A 13,436-nucleotide genomic window follows, 5' to 3' on the forward strand; every position below is an offset into this window, starting at 1 on the left:
TGAGGAGCTTGGCCTAGAGGCCATCGGGCCCCTGCGGGGGTCCTCTGGCTGTCCTGCAGCTCCCAGTGCCCAGCCACCGTGCCTGAGCGTCCACGGGCCACCCCACTCTGCTGTGCCCCAGCCTGCCCCAACCAGCAGGTGGGGCTGGGGGTGGGGCAAGGAGGAGGCCACGTGCCTGCCAAGTCTGGGGCAGGGACACTCGGAGGCGGAGGGTGTCTCAGAGCCACGGTGGGAGCGGGTCCCAGAGGCGGTGAGGCTGGGCCGGGGTGGGGGCTGGCTGGGACGTGGGACTGAAGAGCGATGAACATTTGGCAGCCACATTGTAACGTGTATTTAAAAGCATTAAAAATAGCTGCTGCTGTAACCCAGCTCCTTGGGGGATGGAGTCACTGGGAACCACGGCAGGCAGCGCGGGACACGGCTGGTTGGCAGCTGCCCGGGCCACTGGCTGCTCCAGGTTTTGCTCAGGATGCCCAGCGGGGGCCAGCCCCTGGCCGCCCGGCGCCGAGGCTGTGGGGCTAGGAGGCGAAGTCCTGGGTGCAGGCCGAGCCGGCTCCCGGGGAAGCGGAGTCCTGGCCCCAGGAAGGGCAGGTGGAGAAGGCGAGAACCCTTCTCGCGGAGTGTTAGGGGTCCTGAGGCCGAAACACGCCGTCCTGGAGTCTCCAGCTCCGCGGGGCCCACCCGCCGGGCGGCTGGTTAATAAGCAGAGCGGCGGGGCTCCGGGGCCGCCCGTTAGTTCCCAGGTTGTAGCACAGTCGCACGTAAGACGGTTTCTGTTGTGTTTCCAGGTCTGTGTCGTAAACTGAAATGTTAGAAGCAGCGGCCCCGGGCCGGGCCGCGGGCGAGGCGGGGCTAGAAGGGGGACTTGGAGTGTCCGAAGATGCAGATGGGGAAGTGCTTGACGTGGGAGGACCACTGGGCCGCCAGCTGGAAGAACTTCACGTCGTTCCACTCCACGCCGTCGATGAGGACTGCGGGGACAAGGCCGCCTGACTCACCTGCTCGGGACCACAGCGCGCCCACCCTCCGGCTGGGGCCCCGGACAGCGACCCCAGGCTCTCGGGGGACAATGACCTGCCGGCCAGGCCTTTCTGCCGCCTGCCCTCCGAGCCACCGTGGCCCTCTCCCTGGCGTGGGGGCCGCTGGTCCTCACACCCGCTGCCCCCGCAGGGTCTGCAGACGGTGGGAAACACCCTCCATGAAACCAGTCAGGGCAGCAAGGCAGAGTTCTCAACCCCCAGGGTCGCCAGCACGAGCCGAGCCCTCGGACAGAGGACCCCCCCCCCCAGCCCCTTCTGCCTCACGCAGAGAAGCCAGAGGCTCAGAAACGCCTCCTCCGCGGAGCAGAGGGGTCACCGACTCACTGCTCAGAGAAGAAAAGCTGTCACACGCTCAGTGCCTCAGAGAAGCGAGGCCGAGGCCCGGCTCGAGCAGCAGGCCTTCACAGCCAACGAAGGCACGGCTGAGCTGGCTTAGAAAGCTGCCAGCGGCGTATGGCTGCCTTCCTGCTCCAGACAGCACTGGGGCCGGGGCAGGGGTCAGGGGTCAGGGGTCAGGGCGGGGAGGAGGCCGCGCTCACCCCGCAGCATGTTCTGCTGGTGCTTGGCTGTGCAGATGAGCCGGCTGATGCCCTCGATGCACTGGCTTTTGGATTCCACGTCCTTGTCCTTGGTCTTCTTGGGCAGAAACATCACTAGGAGGAGAAGGGCGTGCTGGCCTGCTGCCTCCTCGGGGCCCGGGACCCCTGCCCACAGGGACACCCCGCCTGGTGGCACGTGGAAGGGCCTATGGGTGCCTGCCCCCCTATGACAGCCCCCACTCACCCTTCTTGTTCTTCTCCTTGGTGACCACGGTCATGGACATGGTGGGCGTGGCTGCGGCCTCGCCACTGCTGGGCAGCCTGCTGACCTGGAGAGACCGGAAGGTGCACTTGAGCGTGCTTTTGGCAGAAGGCAGGTCCTTCTTCTCGGCATCTCTCTTCCTGTCTGCGGGCTGGGCTGCCGTCCAGTAATCCACCTGCAGCCCCATCAGCTCGGCGCCCTGGCTGGGGAAGCAGAGGGAGGCTCACCGTCCGGCTGCGGTGGGACCGTGCGCCCGTGGCTGACAGTGCGCCTGTGGCCTGGCCGTCGGAATGCAGGGCCCACAGCCTCATCACAGCTGTGGCCCTGGGAGCCGGGACAGCCGTGACCTCAGGGCCCGCCCAAGTGTTGCCAGCGTGAGTTCTGCTCACAAGAGACCCGAGAGGGGCTGCTAACCCCCACCGTGTCCTGGTCCCCAGAACCCCGTCCCGCACTTAGGGCCAGGGCCTCCGCCCCAGCCACTCTGCGTGGTTCTGTCCCCGATGAAGCTGTCTGTCTGTTGAGCGAGCCCGGGCCCTGCGCCCACCCCCACGACCAGGCATCCTTGTCCACGCCAGCCCCTCCCACCAGCCCCTCCGTCCCCGCACCAGGCAGCAGGGACGGCAGCTCCAGCGCTCTCCGGCCGAGCTGCCGGTGTCGGAGGGAGGGGCGTGGACAGGAGCCAGCGGACAGCACGTCCGGGGATGGGGGCGGGGTGGCCGCCTTACCTGGGGGAGGACAGGCCCCCACTCACAGACGGGGAGGAGGGGGGTGTGGGCGAGGCCTCCTTGGCAGCGGGAGACGTGGACGGCGGGGTGGACGAGAGCACGCTGGAGCCCGTGGGGGCCGCGTCATCCGAGTCTCCTTTGGGGAGGAGTTAGGGGACAGTGCTGAGCCCGGAGCAGCCAGGGGGGTACCGGGACGCGGTGGGGGGCTGGGCGGCCCCGTGGGCGGGGGGGTGCATGGAGGTGGGGGACGTGCTGGGAGCGGCCAGGCCTCCCTGGCATGTCGGGCAGGGGGCCCCCAGGTGCGCGTTGGCAGTGCAGGGACCACGAGGGGGCCTCCCTCCCCAGACGGGGCTGTGCCCTTGGGCCTCGAGGCTGGTGGGGGGGTTACCTGACGTGGCTGAGGAGGGTTCCACGATTCCCACCTTCACCACCTGGAAAGCAACAGGCATGCTGGCAGCCGCGTGGGGAGGAGGGCCCGGCCCCACGCCCCCCAGGAGCCACGCGGTGGAGCGCGGTCCCAGCTCCTCCCGTCCGTGGCAGAGCCCAGCGCAGGCAGCACGGCCCGGCTGTTGGCAGTGGCAGGGTGCAGCCGGGGGCCTCCCTCACGGAGGTGCTGGAGGCCGGGGCAGCATGCAGCGGGCACCCTGCACTCCGGGGGGTGGGGGGCACAGCTGCAGGGCCCTGGTGGCCACAAGCTGCGGCCAGAGCTCAGGACGCACTGGCTTCTGGGGGCCTCTGGCCCGCATCGCCTGCCTTCAGCCACCAGGAGCCAGGGAGCGGCCAGGCACGCAGCGAGGTCAGGACGGGGCGAGGGAGCCCACCGCGCGGGCAGAGCCCAGGGCCGCCCCGGGCACGGCTAGGAGGCGCTGCTCCAGACCCCGCGGGGCCAACGGGCGCCAACGTGGAGCGGACGTGCGGGCTGCTCACAGCGACCACAGTGACAAGTGCCCGTCGGGTAGAGGGCTCGTGGCCGTGCTGACAGCGGCAGGCCCCGCACGTGCCCTGGACAGATGCCCCCAGGGAGGCCTGTCGCCCGGGGCAATGCTCCGGGAGGCCGCGCAGGGGAGGCCAGGCGGTGAGACCTCAGGGCAGCAGAGGAGAGCAGCTGGCTGCCCGGAGCCACCCCTCCTCCCGGCGGAGGGGGGAGGGGAAGGGGAGGGGGAGAAAAGGGAAGGGGGAACTCCGGGCTCACAGGCCACAGGCCGAGCCCGAGGCCCCGCACAGGACGGGGTGAGCCGCCAGCCACCTCTCCACCCCAGAGGTAGGTCAGGAGTTTTGAGACGGGAGGGATCTGAAGGCTCAGGCTGGCGGAGAAGGTTCTGGAAAATCCACTTAATGCAAAACCAGACGCTACAGTCTGACCGCCGGCAGGTTCGTGCCCCAGCACAGAGCCAGCAGAACCCGCGAACACCGCCCGCGCACTACTCACCCCCACGAAGGGAATGAACTTCTGGGAGGACTCCTCGTCGGGGCTGCAAGGAGGAAAAGCCCTGTTCAGAGGCTGCAACGGAGGTCTGTGCCCTTGACTGGAACCCACCCCGGGACCCTTCAGTCGGCAGACCGACACTATCCACTGAGCCACACTGGCCAGGGCCAGCCCATGGGACACCTGGGCCTCCGTGGCAGTGGGCAGAGGTTTCCTCCCAGATGAGCGGAGAAAGGTATGCCAACCAGAGGGCGGCGGGCGGGGCTGTGCCCAGGCCTGGCCTGGTGAGGGGCCCACACCACGTCCCAGCACAAGGACGCCCAAGAGCAGCCCACGGCCAGACCACGCTCTCAGCTGGGCTGCAGCCTGAGCCGCAGCACGTGGTCAGCCGTGGCTCCGTGTGGGCCGGGCTCTGCACAGGTTCCAGGAGCTGCAGACCCACCCCCTCCTGTCCCCCAGGCCCAGAGCCGGTGCGGAGCCTCTGGCAGCAGCTGCCTGGCCACTGGGGCTGGCCAAGGCCTCTCAGGAGCCAAGCTGAGGCCCAGACGTGGCCGGAGGAGGGTCCGCCCGGGCCTCTGGGAAGGTCACAGGCAAGGTTTCCCCAGCCTAGGGACGGCGTGCCTCCTGCCTCCTCCTACGGGTGGCGCCCCTCTGGCCGAGGCCCAGCTCTGGCCACTGTCCCAGCTGATCCTCTGTGACCTTCCCCTGACCCGGGAGCCTGAGGGCAGGCACAGGGTTGGCCATTGTGCCCACATGGCTTGTGGGGTGTCACCAGGCATAGGGCCTCCGCCCCAGCCACCAGACCACCCACACAACACCCGGACACGCTGGATTAAGGAGGCGAGAGCGGCCATCCGTCGAAAAGGACCAGGCCTGCCCGTCACTGGTCTGAAGGCCCACGGGTGAGAGAAACAGCCCCGCTGCTCCACGTCGGACAGCAAAGTGGGTGGCCGGGGGCCTCAGGCTCCGGCCAGTGCCCGGCAAGCTGCTCCTCCAACCCTCCCCAAGCGGCACTGGAGGCAGGTGCTGGGGACCCACAACACGGATGCTGCCGACCGACTCTCCAAGCCAAGCCACGCCCTGGCCATGCAGACATCAGCCCCGACACGGCGGCGGGACAGGGGTGACACGGGCTGCCACGGAGACCCCTCAGCCTGTCCCCGGCGGCCCCAGCTCCGGCTCGGCGAGGCCGTCGTCAGGACTGAGCTGCTGGGTGCACACAGCAGGCATCACCTCGGCCTTCCCGGCAGATGCTCTCGGGCTGGGCCGGAGGGCCAGAGGGCTGGAAGGCCACTGCCCACCGCCTCCGGGGTGGACAGGAGGGTGCTGCGTCCCCGCAGAGGCTGACCTGCCGCCCCCGCCTGCATGCAGGGGGCCGGCAGGCGGGCCTTCCTGGGCTCCACCCAGGGCCGTCGGAGCCCCACCCACCCCCAGGCACCAGTGTCACCCCGTAACACAGAGGCAGGGTGCAGGCACAGGGGGAGGGCCAAGGTCCCCCAAAACCCTGGTTTGCTGCTCAGACCAGCGACTCGGGGAGACGAGAAGCTGGGCCCAGGCTGCGGGCATGCTGGGTCCTCGCGCCCGGCGAGCAGGGAGCAGCCGCCACGGCCTGAACGGGAGGGTCGGCGGGCACCACGCTGGTCTTTCTCGAGCCCCTAAGGCATGTCAGCAGGATGGTCCTGGAGCTGAGATCCTCCTCCTGGGGGCACCGGGACCCCATGACCCTGTGACCCTGCTGGGGCGCCTACTGGGCAGGCCCCGGACCACCATTGCTGACATGCTCAGCCCCCTAAAGACCAGCCTGGGCAGAGCGGGCAGACCCGAGACGTGGTACCTGAGCGTAAAGTCAAAATGAAAGTTCTTTTTCCTTTTCAGAAAGCGCCAGGAGAGAAGACACGGACACGTTATTACGCGCACGGAGCCAGGCCCAGCCAGCAGGTTCCTGCAAAGGCCCGGCCCACTGCTCCCACGCCCACCCGCCCATCTCTGCCGCGCAGAGCGTCTTTCCTGTGACGGGCTGACAGCTGGCAGCCGGCTCCCCTCCTGATGAGCCCCGGACCCCGGCTCCCCGGGGGACCATGCCCAGCAGGGCCGCTCAGTCCCTGAACCCCGTCCCCCCCGCCCCCCCCTGCCTGTGCACTCGGCTCCCCGCACCCAGGCCCGGCTCCCGCTGCGGACCGCCTGCTCCGGGAGGGGCGCCGGCTGCTGGTGGGGCCGTGACAGCGGCTCTCCTAGCCCTCCGAGAGGAATGGCAGCTCGCGGCACAGACACTTGGCCGGCCTGCCTAGCTTCCCCGGGCCAGCGAGGGTCCTGCTGTGGAGACCAGGACGGCCTCACCTGGCCCAGCTCCGGCCCCGCCTGTGGACCAGCCATTTGTTCCCCAGGAGCGGGATGAGGGGTCTGCAGTGTGTGTGGGGTCCCCTCGTGCCTGCCCTCACCCCCCGGGCGGCCCTCCAGGCACCTCTTCTGCTTGTAGGTGAGCATGGCCTCTGCAATGGGCAGCTGGTGGGCGCAGTTGGCACCCGCGATGTACTGCGTGATCCGCGACACGATGTCCAGCGTGTCCTGCACTGCACGAGGCCACGGGGTTGTGAGGGGCGTGAGGCCTGTGCTGGGCCCCTTAACGCCTGCTCCCGAGGCCCCTGCACCCCACACCCCGCACCCTCGCGGGTCCTCGCTGCCCTCACTATATCTCCCGGCCCAGGCCTGGTCACCAAGCTCGGGGGGCCCTGTTCCGCTCACACCCTCCCACCTGGCACCCAGGGGTGGTGGCTGAGGAAGTGGGTGCATTGGGCCTCTTCTCGGGAGATGCCAGCCCTGCTGGGGGGGCATGCACCCCGCTCACCGGCGCTCTGGGCCTCCAGCCGGTTGAACAGGCCGCGCCAGGCCAGGTCCTGGAAGAAGTTGCTGTAGCGCGAGTCCACGGAGCCCAGGTACCTGGCCACGGGGTGGGAGCCTGCGGGGAGGAAGCATTGGCGTCTGGCCGGCCCACAGCGTGAGCACCCGAGGCGGCTGCTCCTGGGCGCCAGGCCTGACGGGACCAACGCGGAGCCCCACGCTGCGTCTGACAGGAGCCCCAGCCCAGCACCCAGCCCCAGCCCCGGGGCCACTTGCTCACCCAGCGGGATGACCAGGAAGCGCATGTAGCCCAGCCAGTCGGGCGTCTTGTGGGACAGCTGTTCCACGAAGAGCCGCAGCACGGCGCTGAGGTAGTGCTGCGCCCCCGCCACCGCGATCTTCACGGGCGTCGGGGGCTGCGAGTTGCAGTTGCAGCTGGCAGCCGGCAGGACAGAGGGACGGACACTCAGGGCCCGAGCTGGGCTCCCACCCAGAGCACCCGCAGCCCCGGGTCCCCTCCCAGAGCCGCCTGCAGCCCCGGGCACCTCCAGACCCCCTGGAACCCCCTCCCAGATCCGCCCACAGCCCCAGGTCCCCTCCCAGAGCACGCGCAGCCCCGGGTCCCCACCCAGAGCACCCGCAGCACCAGGTCCCCACCCACAGCACCAGCAGCCCCGGGTCCCCACCCAGAGCACCAGCAGCCCCGGGTCCCCACCCAGAGCACCCGCAGCCCCGGGTCCCCTCCGAGAGCACCCGCAGCCCCGGGTCCCCACCCAGAGCACCCCCAGCACCGGGTCCCCTCCCAGAGCACCCGCAGCACCGGGTCCCCTCCCAGAGCACCCGCAGCCCCGGGTCCCCACCCAGAGCACCCGCAGCCCCGGGTCCCCACCCAGAGCACCCGCAGCACCGGGTCCCCACCCAGAGCACCCGCAGCACCGGGTCCCCTCCCAGAGCACCCGCAGCCCCGGGTCCCCACCCAGAGCACCCGCAGCCCCGGGTCCCCACCCAGAGCACCCGCAGCACCGGGTCCCCTCCCAGAGCACCCGCAGCCCCGGGTCCCCACCCAGAGCACCCGCAGCCCCGGGTCCCCACCCAGAGCACCCGCAGCACCGGGTCCCCTCCCAGAGCACCCGCAGTCCCGGGTCCCCTCCCAGAGCCGCCTGCAGCCCCGGGTCCCTACCCAGAGCACCCGCAGCACCGGGTCCCCACCCAGAGCACCCGCAGTCCCAGGTCCCCTCCCAGAGCCGCCCGCAGCCTCGGGCCCCCCACCTAGAGCCACCCACAGTCCCCGGCCCCCAGGCCTCCCGGGTCCCTACCCAGAGCCACCCGCAGCCCCGGCCCCCCAGGCTCTCCACCCAGAGCTGCCCGCAACCCTGGCCCCCTTGGCCGGGCCGTGCAGGGCACCGAGATGGCGATGGGGCGGACTCACTATCTCTGGATCCGAGAGACGATGGTGCTGAAGGCGGCCTGCACGTCGGCCGCGGAGCAGGTGCACACCACGGGTAGCGTGTGCTGCTGCAGCACGTCCGACAGGAACTGGGGACGAGGGTGATGGTGGGCCCGGGCCGCCCCCTCCCCCACCCCCACCCTTGGGTGGCCACGGCCCACCTGCCCCTGCCAGTCGGAGGTGTTGACAAGGATGATGTTCTCGGGCAGCTGGTCGTCGGAGACGAGGATGTGATTGAGCTGGTCATACACGGTCTTCCTGGGGATCTGGAGACACAGCCGTCCACACGGGGGGAACAGCGGCCCCCACAGCGACCCCCTCCCCCTCCCACCGACTCCATCCCCCCACAGTGACCCCTTCTCCCCCCAGCAGCCCCCCTACACACACAGCGACCCCCCACTGTCAGTGGCACCCAGAAGTGGGCAGCACTCAACTCTGGCAGAGGCGGCCGGGCACAGGGGGGCCGAGGGGCCGAGGGAGAGGCTGGGCACCACCCACCTGCAGGTGGCTCCGCGTGTCGGGGCAGCGCTCGCTGTCCAGGCTGTTGGCCCGCTCGCTCTGCGGCCGCGCCGGCTGCCGCTCCTTCAGGGACGTGCTGCGGCCCCGGCGGCCGGCCTGCTTGGCCTCGGACCTGGGCGGCGGGCCGGGTTGGCGCAGGCGCACTGCCCGGCGCTACGGAGCCTCCGTGGGCTCCGAGGGGCGCTCCTCCCCATGCGCCCAGCAGAGCGGACAGCGCCTCGCACCCGGACTGGCCGGGGAGGCGACAGGCCACCGAGACCTCCCGCTGGAGCAGGCAGCCGCTCTGCGCCCGCCGACCTGGTGCGGCTGGAGCCGCGTGTGGGGGCCGGTGTGCGCCTCCGAGCGGTCTCATCGCAGCTGGGGGCTGCAGGGGTCCTTCCACCACCGCCCCCAGGGCAGGGCCCTCCCACACGGCACCCGCCTCACCCCCGCGGTCTGTCACCTGGTGGAGGGGATGACGAGGGACTCGGTCTTGGTGATGCGCCCGCTGGGCGGCAGCCGCTCGGTGAACACGTCCAGGGCGGAGGTCTCGGGCTCCGGGCTGTCCGGGGGCGGAGCCGGCTGCTCCCCAGGGGTGGGCGTGCTCTGGGGGAGGAAGGACGGTGGTGGGGGCATACACTCAGGGGTCCCTGGCGTGTGGGCATGTCCAGGCCTCCTGCAAGCTGGCAGCTCCTGCCTGGGGCACGGCCACACGCACTCCTGGGCGCTGAGCCGAGCCGACAACCTCCCATCATGGACGGGCTGGTCCTGGCACCTCGGGGCGGCCAGCACCACACCTGCCCCTCGGCCCCGAGCCTGGGACCCCTCCTGCGAGCCCGGGGCAGCAGGCGCCTCACAGCACGCCCTGTCCACAGAGGCGGCCGGAGCAGAGGGCTGTGGTCTGTACCCCAGCAGCGGGCGACCCGTGTCTGCTTACGTGGGCCACTGGCTCCGAGACGCTGTCGCTAAGGGGCTTGACCCCCGGGGCCCACGTCTTCTCGGGCGCGTCAGCCTGTGAGTGAGACGGGAGACGCTGGGACTTCGAGGGCGTGGGTTCAAGCAGTCACCGACCACACGAGCCAGCACAAGAGCACTGGGTTTGTTTTCCGCGTGTACGTGGCCCGGCGGGGACAACGGGTCGGAGTGCCCCCTGCGCCGCCCAGCACTCACCGGGCTGGGAGGCTCCTTCTGGCTGCGGGCGCTGTGGACGCTCCCGACCTCCGTCTGCGAGCTGGAGTGCGACAGGCCTTCGAAGTAGGGCCTGGTGGGGGGCGGGTTACTGTCCAGGACCCTCCGTGCCTGAGGGCACAGCCCCCCCCTGCAGGGACCCCGCAGAGCCGCTCCCCAGAAGGCCCGTCCTGAGCCTCTGCTCAGGGGAGGACACAGGCGGCCAGCGGCAGAGACAGACGGAGGTCCTGAAAGCCCGCCCACAGGCCAACCGGACCCGCCTCCTGCCACCCGCCGGCTGGCAGGCTGGCAGGGAGAGGCCGGCACTGCGTCAGGAGGCCCGGCAGGCGGAGGCGTGCGGAGGGCGAGGGCCTCACAGGCTCTCAGGCTGGGGGGGGGGGGGCGGCAGCTCAAACTGGAAAGATGGCGGGACGTTGAGCGTCTGGGGACGTGGATGAGCGGGGGCGGGATCGCTCGCTGCGTGGTGGGCAGGCAGGGCGGGCCTGGGGCGGCCACACCTCACCGGCAGTGTGCCCTCTCCTCCCGGCTCCCGTGACGGGCGCCTTGCCTGGCCGCCAGCACCCTGGGGGCACCCACAGCCAGCCTCACTGCCCACCGCCTCCTGCAGGCGGCACCCCGGGACCCAGCCCTCCGACTGTGACCCCGCCCCTGTTCCGGGAACCCGTGGGCTCCACGCCGTGTCCGTCACCCCCCCCCCCCCCCCCACCGCACTGTGCTGGCCTGCGCCCTCCCCGCGCCCGCACCGGAGCTTGGGCTTCGGGGTGCTCAGCACGCTGTCGTCGTCCTCCAGGTCGGGGCCGCTGTCGCTGGGGTTCTCCATGTCCAAGGTGTCGTACAGCAGGTCCAGGTCCTCCTCCACCTCGGGCACGCGCTCCGCGGGGTCCTGCTCCGAGTCCAGGACCTGCAGCCGGGACGGGGCGTGAGGTGGCGCAGGCTGAGGAGGGAGGTCACAGGGCAAAGGGCAGAGGGCACAGAGCCAAGGGCGCCCCTCCCTCCGGCCGCTCCACTGCCCAGCCACCCAGGCACAGGGCGGTCCGGGACCCTCGGACGGAGGCTCCTCACGGTGCGGATGCCCGACCCGGGGGCAGCGGCACAGGCCCTGCTGCGCGGCCACACCACACGGGTGCGGAGGCCCTGGGCAGGCCCAGCGGGGAGCCTGCAGCACAGCGGGCCGCCCTCGGGCGTCTGCCACCAGGACCTGCCCCAGCAGCCATGCACCCTGGCCCCCATGACCCAGCCTCTCTACACGCAGGGCGCGTGGGGGCGGTCCTCGCGTGCAGTCACCTCCCAGGCAGACCCGCCACACGTCCCTCCTGCGGCCCCGCTGGGCGGGCGCGGCCCCACCACGCCATGTCCCCACTCCGTGTGCCGGCCCCATGGCGGGTCTGCCTTCTGAAGCAGACGCCTCCTCTTCCCCGCACCGGCGGCCTCGCCCCGTCCCTCGCGGGACCCGCAGCAGCGCCTCAGCCGTCCCCGCTCCGCCTGCCGGAGGCACGGCCTCTCCGGCTCTTCCCGTCTCCCTTTCTGACTGAGGGAGAAGCCCCGGCTGTGGTCCAGCGTGCCGTTCTCGGTGACTCCGAAGGTGCCGCAGGGCCACCTACACCTGGCCTCGGGCGACGCTGACCTGAGCCCTGGCCGCTGTGCCCGCCCCGGCTCTCCTGTGTCTCCGAGGAGCCTCGCCTGCCCGTCTCAGCAGGAGTTTCAGCTCCAGCCCCCACACCAGGCCTCCCATCCCCGGGCGGTGGTCAGTCCGGCGGGGCGAGTGGGGGGGCGCAGACACGGCTGTCAGCCGGGTCCTTGTGCTGCGAGCTGTTCCTGAAGAGCCTAGGGCATCCCCAGCTGAACGGGACCTGCTCCTGGACTCCAGCCTGTGCTCCCGACGCCCCACGCCTCGCCCCCAGCCCTGAGGGTGGTGATGAGGTCAGAGGGCACGATCCAGCTGCTTCTCCCCACGCTGCGGTTTACGGGGGCCCCCGCCTTTCCAGGGGAGTCAGGACACTGGCCGGCCCTGCGGAGAGGCCGCTGGGTGCGACAGGCAGGAGGCGGGCAGGGCAGTGGGAAAACTGCGGCCCCTCATGCCCTGCCCCTGGGGCTGGTCCTTGAGTTAAAATTCAAGAAACAACGCAGGTCTCCCGGGCCTCGGCACAGCCTCGAGGGGTCCCCGCCCGCCGCCCCGCAGACAGGCGCTGGGGTGACGGGGAGCGGGCGGAGGGGGGCGGGCGGCTCACCTCCTCGGACACCTTGAACCGCCGCAGCAGCGCCACGACCTTCTGCTTGAAGTTCTGTTGCTGTGGGGGGACAGCAGGCTCAGCCCGGCCATCTGTAAACGGGCTCCCCAGAGCTCACAACAGGGGCCTCCACAGGCACTTCACCCGCGGTGTGGGCAGACTCAGCACACACACACACACACACACACACACACCCCGGGCACCTCCATGGCTCTCCAGCGCCACTGCCCGTCCCGAGGTGCCCGCTGGGCTGTTGGTGCGTGGGCAGCTCTGGCTGCTCTAAGCCCCCCCAGTGGGGGGCAGCCTACACAAGGAGGCCCACCCCGCTGCTCCCCATCTACAGCTGTGGGGCAGCTGCGCCCTGGCTTTGGGACCAGGGGGACCTTCTGTGACACGCTGAGCCAGGAGCTGACAGCCTGCCAGTCCCTCTGGGCAGCAGGGGGCAGCCTGGAGCCCCATATAATGCACCTGCCAGGGGAGCTGGCTCACCGAGGCCACACGTGGCAACGCCACCTGCACACCGTCTCTAGGAGACGTGTGCTGAGGCCGGCGTGGCCGCTCGCTGCCTGACCTGAGGCTCCGCCCGCCGCCCCGGACCCCCCAATGTCAGCAAAGCGTGTCCACGGACCCTGGTCATGGAGGCCGCCCTCACGACCGAGCGCCGCTGCTTCTTGGGCTTGCCCACGTCGAAGTCGTCCTCGTCCAGGTCCTGCGGGGGCACGGCTGAGCGGGCGGCCGCGGGCAGGGACCCCTCCGGCAGACGGGAGCCGCCTCTGGGTGCCCTCGGGGTGGGCGCCTAGCCCCGCCCGTGCCGCCCGCAGCTCTGGGGCCCGCGTGCCGGCTACCTGCCCGTGGGCCGCGTCGTCGCTGGCCTCCTGCTCGGAGGAGAAGCTCTCGTACTCCTCCTCGGAGTAATTGTCTGCGGAACGGAGCGCGGAAGGTCAGCGCCGCGGGGTTCTGCCTGTGTCCTGGCCACGGTGAGGGGGGGGGGGGGCGCCCTGGCTTCTCCACCACCGTGAGTCCCCACCACTCTGCGAACCCGCAGCCCCTCCTGCCCGGCATCTCAGGCTTGACTGGGCCCCCCACCGGCCCCCTCGCCCCACGGGGGACCACGACCCCAACGGGGCGGTGGTGACAGGCCCCGCAGGCACCCCGAACCACTCGTGACTTCTGCCGCCACACGATGCCACGGCCTCCGAGGGCAGGGCTAGGGCCCGCAGCCAGACCGGGGCAAGCGCAAGCCCC

General features: G+C 71.0%; 1 protein-coding gene across 4 annotated transcripts in view; it reads right to left on the reverse strand.

Annotated features, from left to right (window-relative positions):
- Nucleotides 1-307: 307 nt before the first annotated feature.
- Nucleotides 308-13,436, reverse strand: part of PACS2 (phosphofurin acidic cluster sorting protein 2) — a 33,080-nt gene continuing 19,951 nt past the window's right edge. The window contains exons 6-25 of one of the 4 annotated variants that reach the window (XR_014796046.1): nucleotides 13,037-13,110; nucleotides 12,820-12,900; nucleotides 12,192-12,251; nucleotides 10,707-10,864; nucleotides 9,946-10,036; nucleotides 9,713-9,787; nucleotides 9,239-9,381; nucleotides 8,776-8,908; nucleotides 8,439-8,543; nucleotides 8,260-8,366; nucleotides 7,111-7,265; nucleotides 6,838-6,948; nucleotides 6,454-6,562; nucleotides 5,827-5,859; nucleotides 3,996-4,038; nucleotides 2,955-2,997; nucleotides 2,567-2,702; nucleotides 1,824-1,908; nucleotides 1,580-1,693; nucleotides 308-971 (exon numbers count right to left, since the gene is read on the reverse strand). Coding sequence is in view for 2 of the 4 variants with exons in the window: in XM_084896060.1 (XP_084752186.1) it covers nucleotides 853-971; nucleotides 1,580-1,693; nucleotides 1,824-2,044; nucleotides 2,567-2,702; nucleotides 2,955-2,997; nucleotides 3,996-4,038; nucleotides 5,827-5,859; nucleotides 6,454-6,562; nucleotides 6,838-6,948; nucleotides 7,111-7,265; nucleotides 8,260-8,366; nucleotides 8,439-8,543; nucleotides 8,776-8,908; nucleotides 9,239-9,381; nucleotides 9,713-9,787; nucleotides 9,946-10,036; nucleotides 10,707-10,864; nucleotides 12,192-12,251; nucleotides 12,820-12,900; nucleotides 13,037-13,110 (2,111 nt within the window). In the remaining 2 variants the exon portion in view is untranslated. Of the gene's footprint in view, nucleotides 972-1,579; nucleotides 1,694-1,823; nucleotides 2,045-2,566; nucleotides 2,703-2,954; nucleotides 2,998-3,995; nucleotides 4,039-5,826; nucleotides 5,860-6,453; nucleotides 6,563-6,837; nucleotides 6,949-7,110; nucleotides 7,266-8,259; nucleotides 8,367-8,438; nucleotides 8,544-8,775; nucleotides 8,909-9,238; nucleotides 9,382-9,712; nucleotides 9,788-9,945; nucleotides 10,037-10,706; nucleotides 10,865-12,191; nucleotides 12,252-12,819; nucleotides 12,901-13,036; nucleotides 13,111-13,436 lie in introns of all 4 variants that reach the window. The other 3 variants (XM_084896060.1, XR_014796047.1, XM_084896061.1) reach the window with 3 other exon arrangements.

Source organism: Pipistrellus hanaki, assembly GCF_964339955.1.
Source record: "Pipistrellus hanaki genome assembly, chromosome: 1".
Classification (NCBI taxonomy): domain Eukaryota; kingdom Metazoa; phylum Chordata; class Mammalia; order Chiroptera; family Vespertilionidae; genus Pipistrellus; species Pipistrellus hanaki.